Below are 19,888 nucleotides of genomic sequence, written 5' to 3' on the forward strand. Positions count from 1 at the left end.
TACTACATAAGCACTACTTTTATGTACTGAATTAATATTTTTCAATCATTCTTATGAATGCACCTATGTAACATTACAACCGCAAATCTCGATTGGTTGTCTGCACTAAGGGCGACGATAAAAGCCTGAGCATATTTTTCAGCCCTTTCGAGATTTCTAAAAAAAGAAAAATGACAATTTCTCAACCTGCCGAAAAGAAAGAAAACCTGAAAAAAAAAATGAGTAACACGATGAATGATATTGGTGATTCATGACAAGAACAAAGAAAACAAAGACAAACTCAATAAATAATTTAAAAATAACCACCTTAGAATTGCATAAGCCGATTTACAACCAGATCTACTTATGACCTGCTTATCAGAACTAACTGGAGTTTTAGTGCCTTCCATCTATTAAATGTACATATTTCCTCTTAGAATATATTGAGAAGTATACAGATGTGCGATGATAATTTTAAACATTTCATCTATGTAAATCCACTCTGCTTCTGTTTATGTAAGCAATATTGTTATCCCAGGTTGGTGACATGGTCAAGTTCACGGCGGAGATAATGGTCACGTCGTGCCCCACTGACCCGCGGGAGTGGCAGCAAGTGTTCCAGATCTACCCAGTGGGCATCAACGAGAGCCTCGTAGTGGACCTACAGATGCTCTGTGACTGCCCCTGCGAGCGTCCCGGACATCCCGTGAGTCTCATAATATATACTCCTATTACTTTTCAACATTCATCATGTCTGAACTGATGACATCGGACAATGTGTTCAAACAAGAAAGCCCTCTGGCCGTTCCTATTTTTATATTTATCTTTTTAAAGGATTAACCCGCTAAGCCTCTATTTAGAGGCTTGTTAGCAGGTGGGAAAGAGGGGATATGGAAGGAGGTTATGAAAAATACACCACAACACCCAGATCGTAAAAATATAAATATGCGGTTTTTTCTCTTTCAATATCTATGTAAATTTGTTTTCATTGAAAATTCAGTCAAGAACTGAACTCATGTATATTGTATTATCCTTAAAACTGGGTTCACACAAGGACAATACAATAGACAGGACAATATATATATAAATAATATGTTGTCCTGTCCCAGCTCTGTGAATAGCGTCAACCGCGCAGGACAGAACAATTGGACAATACAACAACTATTGGAATTGTTGGAGGACGAAGTAAATATTAGTTTTAAAGAAGAACAAATAAAACCTGGCATTTCCAAAGCAGCAACAATCGCTTCCCCCGCGTTTTCTCTCCTCATATGGGGATAATCCATTGTCCTGCAGAGATAGCCTGCCCGTCTATCTCTAAGGCGATGTCTCAGTCCATTGTCCTGTCTTCCAAATTTCTGTTCACTCTGGGACAATATTATCCTGTTCTCTTGTGAACCCTACTTAAGTAACAGTATGTGAGTAATTCATAATTTCGACACACATTCAATAAAACTTCGTTTCTTACCATATTTTGTCAGCCGAGTATTTTACTAGCGCAGTATCGACAGTAGGCGGCGTTACTAAGTTTCTCTGATCTCTCCTGACAGAGTTTTGAGCTGCATTCCCCGCACTGCAGCGGGCACGGCAAGTGGGCGTGCGGCGTGTGCGAGTGTGAGCCGCTGCACTTCGGGCGCGTGTGTGAGTGCTCAGCGCAGGACGTGCACGGCGCGGGCGCCCCCTCGGGCGGCTGCCGCCCCAACAACTCCTCGGCCGTGGACTGCTCGGGCCGCGGCAACTGCGTGTGCGGACAGTGCGAGTGCGAGAGGAGAGTCAGCCCTGACGAGGTAAATCATACACCAGTTGACAAGGTGTATTATGTGTAAATTGTATATATTATATGTGATGAAACATTATTTTCTTTTTTAAATATTTATAAACAAAAAACTCACTTTCTATATATCATTTTGCCGTTAAAAAAATATCATTTTAATTTTAAGGTAGCAGCTTAACGAAAGTTAGTTATTGGCGTAGTTTAACTTTTCCGTAACAAATCTATCCCATTTTTGGTTGTTGAGACTACCCGTTGAGATCAGCTCTTGTACAGTTTATTCGAACCATCAACAACCCTATTGCTCTGGAAATGATTTTGTGGATTTAGGTTGAATCTGGTTCAAAATTTCAAAGTTCTGGTGGAGGGAGTACATATGAATGTTGTTTTTATTTTTAGCGTATATCGGGTAAGTTCTGCGAGTGCGACAACTTCTCGTGCGACCGACACAACGGGCTGTTGTGTTCGGGAGAGGAGCGCGGGCAGTGTGTGTGTGGGGAGTGCCTGTGCCAGGAGGGCTGGACGGGGTCCGCCTGTGATTGCCGCGCCACAAACGACACCTGCATCCCGCCAGGTATTGATCTACTCTTTTCAAAAATTTAAATACAAAATCTGAAATTCTAACTAATACACTGTCAACGTGTTATGTAGAAACTAAATAATGAAATTAGATAAACGATAAAAAATGGTCCTGACTTATCACAATGAGGAAGTTCAGTGGTTTTTTTATATCTTTTTATTTGTTAATAGACTATTGAACTAAGCCAAGAACTTTTTTTTTCAATTTTTATATATCGTATCATCAGCGCTTTATGTTTTGTATTTCTGAAATAACTCCGCGTGTGACATCAGAGGTTCTTTTCCGGTTATTCTTGATAAGTTCTTCCCATTGGTACATCCACGCCAAGCAAACAGGAAGTCTTCCATAACTCTCATATCCTATTCATATATGAACCAGTGACGTCATTCAAAGTAGTTCGTTTTTCATTAAAATGTTTTTTTTTGTACATTTTTAGGAAACTTTGCTGTACAATTTAATGCTCCAATTTTTACCGCATGCATGAAAAAATCATCTAGGGCTGAAGTTCCTCATTCCCATGTAGTTCACTAGAAACATAAAACGTATTGTAACATGTTACATTATCTGTCAAAACCAGCCCCATTTGCGAATAATTCTTGTAACCAGTCTTTTTTACTTATCTATGGCGCAAACCGTTTATCATAGACGTTTTTATCCAAGCTCTTTTTTTTTCTATGTCAGGCTGAAGCAAGTTACAGGAATGTAGTTCCATAGATTATGAAGTATCTATCTTGATTAAAAATTAAATATTTATTTTTTAAAAAGAAATAAGACGTTCAGTCTTCATTTTAGAGGCTTGTCAGCAGGCTGGAAAAAGAGGATATGGAAGGAAGTTTTGAAAAATACACCACAACACCCAGACCAGTAATTGAAAAAATATTTCTTTCTTGCCGCTGGTGGGAATCAAACCCTTGATGCAAGTTTCACTGTTAGCCATCTAACCAACTGCCCCACGGCCCTTGTAATTATAAATTATTACACGGAGCCTGTATGACCGAAGAGTTCAATTGATACTTTGCATCAAAATTTTTAGCTATGGTGTTTTTTTAAACCAGAAACCCATCTATAAAATGAATATCAGTTTAATTTATCCCCTTGTGTATTCAGGTGGAGGGGAAGTGTGCGGCGGCCACGGGGAGTGTGTGTGCGGGCAGTGCGTGTGTGGGATGGGGGAGGAGGGGCGCTACTCGGGAAGGTTCTGTGACAAGTGTCCGGTGAGTTTTATGACAATAAATATTTCAATAGATAAGTTTTACGTTGTATTACGTTATGCATAGATTGAGCTCCAACTGAGCGAGGTGTTAAGCATAAAAACACAATTGAGATTTTCTTAACACTTGTATACTGTTTATTCATTGTGGAATATTTTCATTAACCGGTTGCAGACTTGCCCCGGACGCTGCGAGGAATTCAAGGAATGCGTTCAGTGCCAGATGTACAAGACGGGACCACTAACGGAAGAGGAATGCGCCGCTAACTGTACCTTTGTCCCAATAGGAGTACAGCTAGTCGAAGGTAACTTAAACGCATTTCCCTTTCTATTTTATATCGGGGATTCTTAATCCAGTATACCGTGATCCGATCAATGTACCGGTCGAGAATTCCATCTAGTGTGGATAATAATATGTAGATATTTTCTGTAGTTGAGAGATCTTCATTTATTTGTACCCGACCAATGTCTGGCTAGTTCTGGCGCTGAGAGAAGGAAAACATTTTCTAAATGTTACTGCTTAAGTTAGGAAGTGCAGAGAGACATTAGAAACATTGATGGTTTTTTTATCAGGGCTGCAACTGCAGAATTCTAATGATAATATAAAATAACTCGCCAAAAGTTGATTATCTCCGACCAGAGTTACCATTTTTGTTTATTTTTTAACGCTGTAAGTTAAGTAAGAACCTGCTGATGAATTTCATACCTGCAATTCAGCGGGACCTTTAACTCATAGCAACACAAAGCCGGCGAATCGCCGGCCAAGGTCAATTTGTCACTGACTCACAAAGCCGGCGATTCGCCGGTTTGTCTTTAAGTGAATTTTTTTATTTATTTACTGAATAACAATAACTTTCAACAATGTTTGAGTATGTCCAAATGCTTGCAGACTTGCTGGATTCATATTTAAATAATCATAATAAACTTAAACCAGCCAATGACAGGTCATAAACCCTGTAAATGCCTATACTTCCATATTCCCTTCTCAAAAATGTTTTCCCTCTCTGTTGAAATAAATTTTGGCAATAACTTTATTCATAAAAATGACATAAATAAGTATATTTCGTTTACTGATTTCATAATAAAATGTAATAATCACAATTTATTTCACATTATTTATTATTTAGTCTTAATGTTATTGTAATAAAAAAATGTGTCAAAATTAAATAGTGTGTTGTATGAACAAATTATCCTCTTTATTAGTGGTGCAATGAGTTAATATTATTTTGTTATTTAAAAAAAAAAAAAAAACGAGAATCGGAACCCTCTGTGCACGAGGCAAGCGTCCTAACTCAACACGGGGGCCGCCAATACTTACACTAGCAGCCATTAAACTGATGCGTATATATCAAGTGTACATGGTTAATAAACATTATAAATTGATGTGTGCATCTAGTTAACATTAACTGAACTAGCAGCAATCACTTTCTCGAAAAGGCCATTCCATTTCTCCACAACTCGGTTTGTCAGGAAGTTCTTCCTGAGGTTGAATGAGAGGGAGGTAGTGTTGAGTTTCAATGAATGAAAAATTCTGAGATGGCGGTTTTCATTCATAGTGAACATTGATTTCAACTTGGGTACATTATGTTGCTCAGTTAAGATTTTGAACATTGCAATCAAGTCACCACGCTGCCTCCGCTCTTCCAGCGAACTTAACTCAAGCTCCCTTAAGCGGTCCTCGTATGATTTATTTCTTAGAGAAACTACCATTTTAGTTGCTCCTCTCTGGACTTTCTCCAACAACTCCGTCTTTTTTTAAATAGGGCCTCCAGATTTGGTAGGCATACTCCAGGAGTGACGAACATATGTTTTATAAATTTTGAGGAACAAATCTTGGGTGATGTGAGCGAATGTTTTCCTTATTAAGTATAAGGAATCGGTGCGTTTGACAATTAGGATAATATGTGATTCCCATTTAAGATCATGAGTAATCACAACTCCGAGATATTTTTGTGATGTTACTGCTTGCACTTGATTTCCATCCACGGTATACATTATTTTCGGATTTTTAGGGCCAATGTGTAGGCAGGGTTTAGCGTTAAGAGCCATTCTTTTGTCCATTGAAAAATCTGATTAAGGTCATCTTGGATTTGCTGGTGGCTTATTATTGGGTTGGCAAACAATTTTGTATCGTCAGCAAAGAAAGATATGGGCGTACGAATAAGTTTTCTCAAATCATTCAAGTAGATTCCAAATGCAATCGGGCCAACAACTGATCCCTGAAGCACCCCGCTTAGAACTGTGGGAGGGTCTGAGAGGTCCTCTCAACTCTCAATCGAAGTGTTCTATTATTCAAGAAATCCTCGATCCAACCCAAGAGTTTTTCACGGATATCAAAATGTTCCAATTTAGACACAAGTCGTTTTATTGGTACTCGATCTAAAGCTTTCTCGTAATCAAGATATAAGACATCTGTAGGATAACGTTCATTCCACTCTTAAGTCCAAGTATCCACACAGGATAGGAGATTTGTCACTGTTGATCGTTTCGGCACAAAGTCGTGTTGCTCTTCTACGATAACATTTTCTTGCAAAAGGAATCCTCTAATGTTATTGACAATTATTTTCTCCATAGCTTTACAGACTATACTTGTAAGACTTATGGGTCTGTAGTTAACAGCAGAAACCTTGTCCCCTTTTTTGTAGGTGGGAGTAACAATGGCTTCATTCCAGTCTGGCGGCAGTTTTCCATTTGTATGAGAAGAAACTCCCATTTCTCGAGAATATTATTATGTACTTTTTATACTGCAGTTTCACATATTCCTAAATTGGATCAATTTATTGCAGCTAATGAAGAAAAAGACGAAAACCTGTGTGCATATTTCGACGAGGACGATTGCCGCTTTGCGTATGTGTATGCGTACGACGAGAATGACAAAGTCGTCATACGAGCTCAGCAAGAGCGCGAGTGTCCGCCGCAGGTATACATGCTGGGGATAGTACTGGCCGTCATCGCTGCCATCGTCCTCATCGGGATGGCCATCTTGCTGCTCTGGAAGATGGTGACCTCCATACACGACAGGAGAGAGTTTGCACGCTTCGAGAAAGAACGCACCATGGCCAAGTGGGACACGGTGAGTCTAAAGTCAATCTTTGTATTATTTATAAAGATACGTTAACGTTCTTATGATTTGCCTTTATTTGAATGGTCATCTAAAATCTAATATTGTTTATTTGTTCCTGAATTCTAAATATTTTATCGACTGATGCTTTCATCAGCTTGTGGAATGTTGAAATGATCCAAGCAATATTACCATTCGATTCTGTAGAAGTTTTTCAGCATTATATTTTTTTTTTCGTGGCATATTGCAATTATCTGAGTAGTGCATCAGATAAAGAAGAAAATTTTACTTAAAACAATTGCAATATTTATTTACTACTTTTTTTTCAGGGAGAGAATCCAATTTACAAGCAAGCTACGTCCACCTTCAAGAATCCCACGTACGCTGGAAAATAAATCTAATCAGGTGTACACATACAATACATATTCTGCCTTATGTGTATTTAACGGTGACATATTGCATATTATTTCCATTGTGATGCCAATGTTTTGCATTCTTCCATCTAATTAGTAAAATTTTACACGATTTATATTTACAATAATGTAATTATGACGGAGTTACTATTGGAAAAAGAGTGCCTTAATAAAATATTTTCAATTTTGGACGGTCATTAAAACAGAGCTTCCGAACATGTAAATATTAAGGTTAAATTAATCTTAATGTGACCTGCCCAAATATGGAATCACAGAGGTACTTAATTTTATATTTTCCTCACAAAATAAAATATTTGTCAATAGATTCTGTTCTGACAAACGATGAACCTGTCTATTAGACTTTCTTTTCCGAGTCTTGTTGCAGGTCGGAGGTACTACATAATTGAATAATATAAATGCCTTATTCTAATATGCCACAATCTGAAATTGGAGCTTATATTTTAGTGTTTGACGGACATTGTGAACAAGTATTATAAATCGAATCTAAAAATTTTACCAAAAGTGAACTTATTTCAACTCTAGGAAGACGAAATCTCTTTAATATACCATTTACTTCCTGTTATGTAATTATTAATATCCATCAAGACAAGTTTGTGTCACCAAAAGGTCTCGTGAGATGCGTTTCTCTCGCGCTGCGGAGATGGACATATGTATTTGAAGCCTGAAATTATTGTGTCATTTAGAATAAATATTATATGAATAATTGTAATGTAGCATTTAACTGAGACTTAATTTATTTGCTTTGTATTTAAAGCATACCAAATAATAACTGAATGTGTTGTGTATGGTATTTTTTAGTTAATTTTGAAATCTAGTTTTTTAGGAGTTTAAGCGCAAATGGAATGCGCAAAGGCAGCAATACAGATTATATATGATTTATATTTTACACAATATTTTAATTACAGATCATTTTATGTGTTGTGAAAATTATTTAAACAATATCGACATTATTTACTTAACAGAATTTTATATTTTTTTTGATACTGAGCAATATTTTATAGAAACGTATATTATATATTATTCTAAAATATACGTATATATTTTAGAAGTTTCTTGTTAAGTTAATATAAAAATAGATACTGACTTTGCTTAACGTATTTGAATGTACCATAGTAATAATGTCACGTACATGTGCCTTGTAGTAGCCTTTCTTGTGCCATTATTGCGGTCAGTGAGACATCCGACGTAACCCCCCGGAGTAATTAGTGCCTTTAACATTTGTAAATATTGAATCTTACCCTTACAATATATATATATATAAGGATGTCTTACTAACCTAAAATTAATATTGATTGCTTAACATTAGGTTATTTTGATGAATCTGGATTAACAATAGTTTTGCTTTGTAATGTAACCAACGAAATAAACTAAACATAAAACCAACCAATGTTGTTTTAATTCCTGATTTGTTTTGGGGTTATTCACGCCCATGTGGTTTTTTCTAGTAAGCAAGAAAATATATCGTCAAACTGGTTGATACATAAAATAAAAACTGGTTGATACATAAAATAAAAACTGGTTTTCAAAAATAAGAAACAAAACAAAAAATATATCAAATACTCGTAATTAAAGTAAAAGTTTTATTAAAAAAAAAATTATAATTTTATTTAGAAAAACAAACAGGTTTTCACATTTTAAAATATTAAAGAAATCAATTAAGTTATCGTAAATTAAGTAAAATTCGAAAATTTCTGAAATTAAAAAAAAATCATTAACGTTTTTTATTATATTAATTATTAAGAATAAACAAAAATACTAAATGCACTGTCATCCATTCAAATACACGTTGCAAAAATGCAAAAATAGGACTGCACGCATTATATTCGCGCGCCAGGCGACAGTCCTCGGTGCTTACGTAGCTCTTTCGCTGAGAGGACGTGTTGCGCGTTGTTTCCTTGTTTCATTCCTGTTTTTATAAATAATTTATAAATTAATTTATTGTTGTTTGATATAATGAGTTCAGTGTCTTTAATTTCTTTTTTTATTTGTTTATAGATTATTAAACTAAGCCTTTTTTTTTTTATATATCGTAGTCAGCGCTATGATTTTTTAAAGGTTTGCATTTCTGAAATAACTCCGCGTGTGACGTCAGAGGTTGTTCTATGACAGTTCTTCCGATTGATTTGTTTACGGTGACCAAACCGGATATCCTTCAAAGCTCTTATATCATTAGATGGTTTATATGAACCAGTGACGTCATTCAAAATAGTGCATTTTTATTAAAATATTCATTATTATTTTTTTCTTACAATTTAATGCTCTAATTTTTACCGCGCGCAATAAAACTTTTTTTCAATCCAATTTCCCAGGGCTGAAGTTCCTCATTAAGTAAGCTTTACAATATTTTGAGTATGTCCAAATGTTTGTATACAAAAGACTATATTTTACCCCCAGGGAGCTATTAAGATTATTAAATTACAACAGAGATGGATAACATTTTAGAAAAGGAAAAATGGAAGTCTAGACATTTACAGGCCATTTGCATTTTCAGTGTTATCTATTTCTGTTGTAATTTAATCATCTTAATATCTTTCTAGGGGGTTAAATCCAGTATGTTGTCTACAAACATTTGGATATACTCAAAATATTGAAGTTAAACCATCTGGTCCAAGATGACGTTTAAAAATTGTAAAATTGTTTTCAGGCATTTTCTAGTATGTGAATATGTAATTCAACCAGATGAATCTTCACAACAATAAAAGTTTCAGCTCTTTCTTCACTTTAGTGATTTTAATACATAGTTAATTTCAATTAACAGATGATAGAATTGAAGAAATATGGACATTTAAACAAAAGCAGAATGGTGAATGTTACACAGTGTTAAGTATCCACATAAACCAGCCAATGAAATATTATAAGCCCTGTACTTCCATAATTCCTTTCCACAAAAGTTATCCATCTCTGTTGTAATTCAATAATACGTAATCTTTTGAATATTATAGCATTTAAATGCTTAAGTTTATGAACATCCGAGTAAATAAAATTGTACTATTTTTTTTACTACAGACTTCCATAATAAAAGAATTCTTGCCGAAATTGAGCGGTACAATAAGCAATAAAAATTACAGAACGCCCTGCTATTTTGCGTAAAAAACTCTTGCTATTTCGAAAAAAATTGATGCATTACTATTTTTACTTTTATGAAATTATTACCTCTTTATTTTTCTTAAACTTAAATGTATCAAAATCAGTATTAAATTACTGATTCTTAGACCTAGCTTATAACTACGACAATAAAACCTGCCCTGCACCTAAGTGAAGCATACTTGGTAACTTACTGGAAATTTAAAGCATAATTTACTCAGGAACGCTTCGAACTTACTGGTACATCTCCTCGGGAATCCCACAAGGCTTGCACCTTGGACCATTATTATTTATATTATATTTATATAAATGACATTGGTGATGGTATAAAATATTCTAAATTATTACTTTTTATCGATGATGCTAAATTATTCTATAAAATATTTTATTTATCTATTTAAATCTTAAAGTAGGGCACACATATCATACATATTGTTATGTGTGTTCTAATAATAACATTGCAAATATATTTTATTTATAAATTGTTTATCACATATGTCTTGACCATTATTTAAAATTTTGATGTTTTTTTCTTCATAAATATTTTTTTCCATTTTGTAATACTTTTTAATTGCTTTAAATAAAATTTAATTTTGTGACTTTGCCTTTTTCCTAAATGGAAGTCTAATTTTGTTCTTTTCTCTAGTATTGTGATCGTGTTCATGCTGGTTCCGATCAACTTTTTTTCCAAAATTCTGTTTTTTTATTAGAGTTTATAATTTTATGAACAAATATCATTGTATTGTAAAATATCCTTTGTTTATATGTTAATAATTTCATTTCATTTACCATCGACTTTACCCTCGTGTATATTGTCACCACAAGATGCTTTAGATTTACAAAAAGATCTAGAATCTTTCAGTAGATACTGTGATGAGAATCAATTGTTTCTCAATATAGATAAGTGCACTCAAATATCTTGCACCCTTAAACGTAACCAAATAACATATCCATATAATGTGAATTCTATTTTGTTAAATAATGTGAAAGAATCTATGAATGAATGTGTCTAATTTTCATTAGTTCTCCCATTAGATGAGCAAAGTAGGGTAAAAAAATTTACTATCCTGGCAACACTAACGAAATTCCCATTTTGTTTCTTTGAGAATCTGACAGATGGAAAAATAATTCGTTTGCTAATTACACATCAAATGTGATACTACCCTGTTTCTTTAAGATCCTAGCAGTATTTTTACACTTTAAAAGGACACAACATGGCATAGTTGAATTGAAATCAGGAGTTGCGTACTGAGCGACATCTACAAAGAAACTAATGGATCAAATGTAAACCTACTCATTTATGAGTAGTTTAGTCGCCTTCTGTTTGATGTGCGTATGCGGTTTCTGGACTAGTCTTAATTCTATGTGCTGGGATTAGTAATTCGAGTGTCAAAGCCATTTGGTGACATAAATGTTTTAATCATAGAATTAAGAATAGTCCAGAAACCGCATAATAATTAATATTAATGTTCATCTAATACGCATATATTCCGAATGAAAACATTATTGGTATAAATGAAATGACATTGAAAGGCCTCTATTTGCATTTAATAAAAGTTTCACGCTAAAAAATATTAATGTTATTCCATAAAGTAAGGTTCCTATAAAATACATTAAAATCAGTATTTTTTTGTTTCTTAGTTTAAAAAAATTGAGCAATGGAAAAACCTTTGTAAGTTTTTTTTTATTCATAACATAATGTTTAAAGCGATAAAAGAAATGGGAAGCCAAAAAAAATATTTCAAATACTTAAATTGAGAAGAAAAAAATTGGGGGGACCCCATCGCACACTGCACTTATCTGTTATTTTTTAAACGTCTTCACGAAACAGCTTTATTTGTGAAATGTCAAATTTTATAGCTACTTTTATAAAAAAACAGATATGCTCATCTCTAGTATGTTCGTCATATGATAAAAACTTTAACATGATGTATATCTTTTCAACAAAAGAAATATTGTTTTAAAAAACATATCAAAAATGCGATGGAGATGTCACAGGAATTAAATTTTTAGTTTTTTTTTTCATTTTATGTATTAGTCTTCTTTCTTTTATTATTATATACATATATATGTACGCATAAGTATTTACATATGTGTATGCATATATGTTGATTTGTGTGTGTGTGTGTATGTATATGTATGTATGTTGTATGTGTACATTTATATTTATTTTTATTTATTTTTGCATTGTTTTAAATCTATGTTTTATTTACTCTTTCTTCTTCCTTCCTATTTTCCTATCCCACTTCCTTTCACTCCTAGCGAACTGTACGTTTCGTTTTTTATATTTTTGTTCCTTGCGTCTTGTTATTTGTTGTTATTGTTTTAAAAAAACGTTAATGGGCGCAGGGAATTTATGATTTTTAACTTAGTGATGCCTGTTTTTTTCATATGTTGTTTTAATGTATGTTAAAATCTATCATTTGCATATCTAAAAAGCGCATTAATGTATCATCATCATCATTCCCTTTCTGCACCTAATGGTGCATAGGGCAATGCATTAGTACACCAATCGCAGTGAATCTTGATCATTTTTGTTACATAAAGGTAAGATGATCAGTCTTACGATTTCGGTACCAATCAAGGGACTATGAAGTATTCTAGTATGAAAACACCCTTTTAAATAAATATTTCAAATCAATCAATCAATCAACCATGTTGGGAATCGAACCCGAGACCTCTTGCATGGTAGGCAAACGCGCTGACCATTACACCACGAGACCGACAAATGCATAAATGTATACAGATTAATAAATTTCCGTAAATTTCGAGTCCCCTAGAATGTTCCCGGGAAGTTACGGAGAACATTCCCGCCAAGCGAAACATTCCAGAAACGGCACATCAGTAGTTATGACACTATCCGGTTGAGTTTGAATAAAAATTAGCTGGTCTGATATTCACGAATATAAATATAATATATTCATGAGATATACAATGTGTTCCGGGCACAAGTGACTGAGTTTAAAAAAAAATTGTTTATGCGTTTTATCATATATATTTTCATTTTTTTGATAAAAACTTAGTCCAGAAAAAAATGTGTCTTTCTCTTATAAGTTAAAAGTTTTTCATAAAATGAAATATAAATTGATTAAATCATAGCTCTTACACTCTTGAGAAATCTTTAGATTTAAGTAAATCATGGGAATAAAAAATAATTCAATTAATGAGTTACTTCAGCCCTATGGGAAATTATATACAAAAATGTTTTCTTAAGTGCGGTAAAATTTAGAGCATCAAATTATACAACAAAGTTTTTTGAAAATGTACAAAAAAATACCAAAAAATATTTTAATAAAAACGAACTAGTTTAAACGACGTCACTAGTTCATATGAATCAACCAATGATAAGATAATTGTTGAAGATTTACTTACTGTCAATGGCAGAACCGACGTAGTGGAAGTGGAACTGGAGACGTCACACGTTGAGTAATTTCAGAAATACAAAACATTAAAAAACCAGAATGCTGATAATACGATACATAAGAATATTTGTTTTTATAAATCTTAAGTTTTCGATCGGCGGATGTTCCCGCTTCCTCTAATTAAGCAGAGAGACGGATAGCTTCCATCTATTCATATGCGCGAACGCCGAATTTGATTTTTACAGCCTCCGAGATAATCAAATCTTATCTTAATTTTCTCAACCTCGGCGCTATCTATCTCTCAAATAACCAAAGTACTCCATAACATACAATCTTTTTCATTTTCCATTTATTCCCCTACCCGTGATCCCCCCGTTAAAATTTAATCAACTAACCCCGTTGGATTTTGGATAAAACATAGACAATAACACCAAACTTGAATTTGAAAACAAATTCTGTGCTTAACATTTTGACATTATAAAAAATATTTTGACGTTGACAACGTGAAAATCTGTGCTACTGTTGCAAGGAATATATATTATATATCTTAAGTCTGTGACTGCAATAATTGCCATCCTTGACAGTGATGGATTAATGTTGCAGTTCGTATTTAATTATTTAAAAACCTATAATTATATCGGAGATTTTATATTTTTTTCCTTTATTAAGAAATATCTATGTATATAAGACGAGGTGATTTGTGAAATGGAAACGATGCAAATTCATTTTCTTTCTTCACAAAAACTACATTAAAATTATCAGAAGGGTCACAATGGAAGGAAACGTATTTTTACTAGATTCTAGATATTTAAATAAGGTAATTTTGGCTGCTGGTCAGAACCAACTGTTTTCTAATTACGAAATGGTAACCAATGGATCCGAGGCTTATGGCATACAATTAAAACGGGAGCAGAATAGCGATGAAGATGAGGATATATCGTCTTCGGCGCATTACACTGACATTGACAGCACTAGTGGTTTATTACATTCTATAATAGACAATGAATCGCATGTTCTCGTACCGTGTTTGGAAGATGAAAATATAGTAATGACGCATCTCGCTGAAACTTGCGTTGATTCATTTCTCGGTTGCGAAACGTTTGTAGCCGAAGCTGGGTCCGAAAGCAACGAAGAGATTTGCGAAGCTGTACAAAACGCTCAAGAAACGGAATATCTCGCAGAACCTCAGGATGACACGCCATCGGCCATTATACCGGAAGCCGGATTTCCAGAGTTAGCCAAGATAGACCGAAGTTTCCGATTACGTAAATCCAGACTGACTCTGTCAACCTGTTATAGAGAAAAGCTCAGCAGATACAAACAGTCAGCTTTTAACGATGAAAAATATTCCATCTACTCCGGAACCAGGGGTGGTACGAGATGTTACGGCGTGACCGACAAGATGATCATGATACCGCCCAACCAGTTCAAGAGACAACTGTCGGACGTGTCGGATACCGTGCGTCCGCTGCTGTCCATGCCCGCCACCCGCGCGGGCATGCGCGACCTCGAGTGGTCCGTGTGCAGAGTGTTCTCGCAGCCCCGCGCCCGGCTCGGCCGGCGCCCGCTGGAGCTCTTCTCCCGCAACTGCATGACGCTGCGGGAACCCGACCTCGTGGACATCTCTGAGCTCGGTCTTTTGCCCGTCGGTTACCGTCCGCCAATTGATAGGTCCAAAATTAAAAGGATTACGAGAAAAAGGAAGAACCTCGACGCTAAGCAAGCTCATCTCCAGAAAATGATACAAATATCGGTCGATTCTAACATTAAAAAAAGTGTTTCCTCGAGCATTATGATAATTTCACAATATGACAATAAAAAAGTAGGCTCCGATTTATTTCCATCCAGTTTGTCCGATGCGGAAGAACAGAGAGTGGAATGGATCACGGCCGATGACGACGGCTACTCGCCGAGCGAGGACGGCGGAGAGGACTCCCACCAGATCATCATCATCCACGACGACCCACCTGAGAAGGCCGGACGAGCCAAGACCAACCTCGAGGTCCTGCTGGCCGCCGCGGCCGAGGGCCAGGTTTCCTCGGAGCTGTTTTTCTGCCAGGAATCTCCGGACGCGGAGTACCAGGAAGTCGGTGACTCCTCGGAGCGGATTATATACGTTACCGAAGCTGAAGACATATTACCCAACTATAGTAAATATCAAATCATCCGATGACTCGGGTCGTTAATCAGGGGTATTGGAATGCCCAACAAAACTCTCCCTCGCATCTCCCGCACTTGGGCAGTGCTGGTTCCGACACATTTAAGTTTTATGACAATTTTTAATAGTTTTTGTACATCAATAAGTTAGCTTATGAAAAATGTAATGCAGGTCAATTGAAACATACTCAATAAAATTAATATTTAAATGTTTTGCAACAGAGAGGAAAAACATTTTTGTGAAGGGAATATGGAAGTCTAAGCATTTACAGGGCTTATGACCTGTCATTGGCTGGTTTAAAATGACAGATCGTAAGCCCTGTAAATGCCAAGACTTCCCTTCTCAAAAATGTTTTCCCCCTCTGTTGCAATAAATTTCAACCTTGGTAACGCCCCGGGCAGTGGAATCTAGCCTTGTCCACAAACATTTGTTGACAGTATGCCCCCCTTCCTCTGAGGTATCTGGAAAACTTACCAAAATAATGCATATGTTGAGTAATAAAGAATACATTTGAATTGTCCACTGATGAAACTTCTAAGAAATTGGACATAAAAAATGTTTTCTCATATGCAGTAAAAATTCGAGCATTTAATTGTACAATATTTTGAGTTTGTCCAAATTTTTGTAGACAAGGACTGGATTTAACTCCCTAAGGAGCTGTTAATATTAACATATTACAACAAAGATGAAGAACACTTAAGAAAAGGTAATATAGAAGTCTAGGCATCTACAGGGCCTAATACCTGTCAATGGCTGGTTTAAGTGGCCACTTTACACACTGTGTAACATTCACCATTCTGCCTATATTTGAACATCTATATTCCTTCAATTCTTTCATCTGTTGATGTTTGTGAAGTTAAAGAGCTGAAACCTTTATTAATGCGGGTGAGATTCATTTAATTGAATTATTTCACCTACACACTAGGCAACGCCTGAAAATTTTTTTTTTTTTCAATTTCTGTACTTCTTTTCTTCGTGGACCAGGTGGATTTATCAACAATATTTTGAGTTTGTCCAAATTTTTGTAGTCAAGGACTGGATTTAACTCCCTGAGGAGCTGTTAAGATATATATTTTTTTATTTATTTATTTAATAGCATAATTATACATTTTTACAATTTAAAAAAAATTTCACTTGTTATATTTTTACTAAAACTAAAATCCCACCAAGCCACTTTTTGTAGCTTGTTGGTTTAATTAAACATATTAAACCAGCCATTGACAGGTCATAAGCCCTGTAGATGCCTAGACTTCTATATTTTATTGAAATAAACGGCACTTAGTGCCTTTTACATATTAGTTACAAATACAATTAAATATACATACATGTAAGCATAATTATAAGTAATACAGAGCATTTAAAACAATATGATTAATTACCTTATCTTAAGTGTTATTCATCTCTGTTGTAATATGTTAATATTAACAGCTCCTCAGGGAGTTAAATCCAGTCCTTGTCTACAAAAATTTGGACAAACTCAAAGTATTGTTTCTCTGAAATGTATGAAAAAATTCATAAAAATGAACTACTTTAAACATCACAAGTTCTTCTAAATCAACCGATGATAGAGTATTGTGACAGATTTCCGGGAAGCCAACCCACCAACCGGCGCCGCGGTTATGAATGCTATCTTCATCGGTACATATAGAGACGCCATAAACTAACATTGATATTTATTTATGAAAATGTGTATACAGGTGTTCTTTAAACCATATCACATCCGAAACCACGATGATCAGTATGAGCAAGAAGACATTGGCACATTAAAATAAATGTTTAGAACGAATAAAATATTGAAAAAAATCAAATGGTTGCTCACTTCTGCAAGCGAGCAGCGAGGGGAGGGGGAGTCTGATACACAGTCATCCACATGGCCACACCCCCTCGCTTCTCCCCTGCAGAAGTAAGCAACCATTTGTTTTTTAAATATTTTATTATTAAAAAATTTCTGCATTCTAAATATTTTTTTAAATATGCCAATATGTCTTGTTGCCCATACTGACCATCGTGGTTTTGGATGTGACATGGTTTAAAGAACACCCTGTATTTGTATTAAAATTCAAAACGTCTTCGTCTGAATCTGTAATTGAACATGTTTAGAAAAAAAAAATGGAAAAATATTATATTTTTCATACAGAAACTAGTGGTCACTCGTGGAGTAATTAAAAAAAATAGAAAACTTAAAAAATTATAGCAATGATAATGCTAATTGGTTTAGTTTTATAGTCTATTAAAGAAATACCACTGAACTTCCTCATTCTATAGAAAGTCGTTCACATTTCATGGTGCATAGAGCACATTATTAGCACACTAATTACAGTGTATCTGGATAACTTGTTATACCTTGTATAATGTACAAAATAATAATAGTTCTGAGTGCAAATTTAATTAGTATAATAAAAATATTAATAGAGAAAGTATTTTAATATAATGTTGCTAGTTGGTAGATTATGAAATTTTATGCAAGGAGTACATTTATAGTACAGTACTCTCTCCGTAACCTGCCACCCTAAAAAATAAGCAAGTGTTCGATAAGTGAAAACGGCGGATTATAGTGATACATACAAAATATGGTAAAATTTAAAACATGTTTAATAAAAAAGTTTTCATTTAGGAATTTGTACCTGCATCTTACAGTTTAATTAATACATTTTTTTAACAAAAATTACATACAATTATAAACTATGTTTATGAATTATTTAACCTGATCCCAACTATAAGTGCATCTCCGATTTCACTGTACGAACTGCAGTCTGTTGAAATTTATTGTCTCCATCGTCAGATTTATTTTTGAGCTCTTCAGAAAAATGAGGCGCATACTCCTCAGAACTTCCTGTTATCCATTAGTCATGAATTTTCGCCTTCTGAATCAATTTTTATTAAGGAACTAAGTCGAGTCTTGATTCGAATCGATTAGTAAAAATAATGTCCGATTATAGTAGTATACTATCCGACGATAGTCGAACGGCGAATTACTGAGATTGATTCTCTATGATAAATGTTTACAAAGTTATACAATATTTATTGGCTGAAAGGACAGGCGATTTGATCCAGACTACAGCAAAAATGTATTCAATGTGAATCATTATTACTGCGCATGTGATATAAAATAATTTTATTGAAATGTAAATTTGCGCTTTGTTTTTTTACATTTTTACCCTTCTTACTGTTTATACCAAAAAGAATATGTTATATATTTCCAGAAAGTAGATATTATTGTGCGAAGCTATTTAATCTAAGCCCGCTTCTTACTGAAATAAAATTAACTCAGATGAATAAAGAAGTTCAGTGCTACGGAAAATTGGATAAAAAAAATATTTTGTTAAACATTAGAGCCTTTAATTAAACGGCGAAGTTTCTCTAAAATTTATGAAAAAAAAAAAAAAAACAAACTACTTAAAATGATATCACAAGTTTTTCTAAATCAACCAATTATAGTGTTGTGATAGGTAACCGAATTCTGGGAAGCCAATCCACCGACAAGGACAACTCGCCGAAGAGAACTAGTGACGTCACGCGCAGAGTAATTAAAAAAATAACGAAACTCAAAAAAATCATAAAGATGATAATACCATATAAAAAATCACTGAACTTCCTCATTAATACTAGGAAATATTGAGAAGGGATAGGGTCAAGCTACCATTTCTCAGAAAAGACATGAGAGCTCTCATAGGTACTAGAATTAAAATATATTTTTTATCATTAAACATTTGTAAGGAGTTATTTAAATCTTTTATTTGATGTGAACACAAAATGTTGGCAGATGTGTTTTTAGGTATCTACTTGTTATTTGGTAAGAATTAAAATATTAGTGTTGGCTTATTTTTAAGCTTTGACAAAGGAACAGTCTTGTTTTGAAACCAGTCGGCAGACTAAATTAATGTTGTGATTTTACACAAAGTAAATATGGTTCATCGCAGGCAGAACTCGAGACCAGATCAGAAATGAGATGACAAGGTTTGTCTGTGGTGTTGAAGACATAGTGAAATGGGGTGGGAACAGAATGCGCTTTCGGAGGGACCGTGTGGACCACATGGGAGATACGAGGCTCGTGAAAATTACCAAGCCTGAAAACCCTAGCAGCAGAAGACTACCAGGACGACCACCGAAAAGACGGAAGGACAGCTGGTTATCACCATCCCAGGACAGCCCACTGTCACAAACAGGTCATACGACCTAAACCAAGAGGAAGAAGTAAATACAGGTCAACGTTGTTTTGGGCCGGTTCGATTTATGCCGATTTACAATT

The 19,888-nt window shown here is 34.7% G+C and overlaps 1 protein-coding gene across 4 annotated transcripts in view; it reads left to right on the top strand.

Moving 5' to 3' along the window:
• Positions 1–8,418, top strand: part of mys (position-specific antigen beta subunit myospheroid) — a 57,384-nt gene extending 48,966 nt beyond the window's left edge. For all 4 annotated transcript variants that reach the window (XM_088230201.1, XM_088230200.1, XM_088230198.1 and 1 more), the window contains 7 exons: positions 518–685; positions 1,530–1,766; positions 2,150–2,324; positions 3,438–3,544; positions 3,716–3,845; positions 6,327–6,613; positions 6,931–8,418. In XM_088230201.1, coding sequence (XP_088086327.1) covers positions 518–685; positions 1,530–1,766; positions 2,150–2,324; positions 3,438–3,544; positions 3,716–3,845; positions 6,327–6,613; positions 6,931–6,996 — 1,170 coding nt within the window. In that variant the 3' untranslated portion in view covers positions 6,997–8,418. The remainder of the gene's footprint in view (positions 1–517; positions 686–1,529; positions 1,767–2,149; positions 2,325–3,437; positions 3,545–3,715; positions 3,846–6,326; positions 6,614–6,930) is intronic.
• Positions 8,419–19,888: the final 11,470 nt, after the last annotated feature.

The sequence above is a fragment of the Micrasema longulum genome, unplaced genomic scaffold, assembly GCF_059751315.1.
Source record: "Micrasema longulum isolate JH-2025_06_02 unplaced genomic scaffold, ASM5975131v1 h1tg000740l, whole genome shotgun sequence".
NCBI lineage: Eukaryota > Metazoa > Arthropoda > Insecta > Trichoptera > Brachycentridae > Micrasema > Micrasema longulum.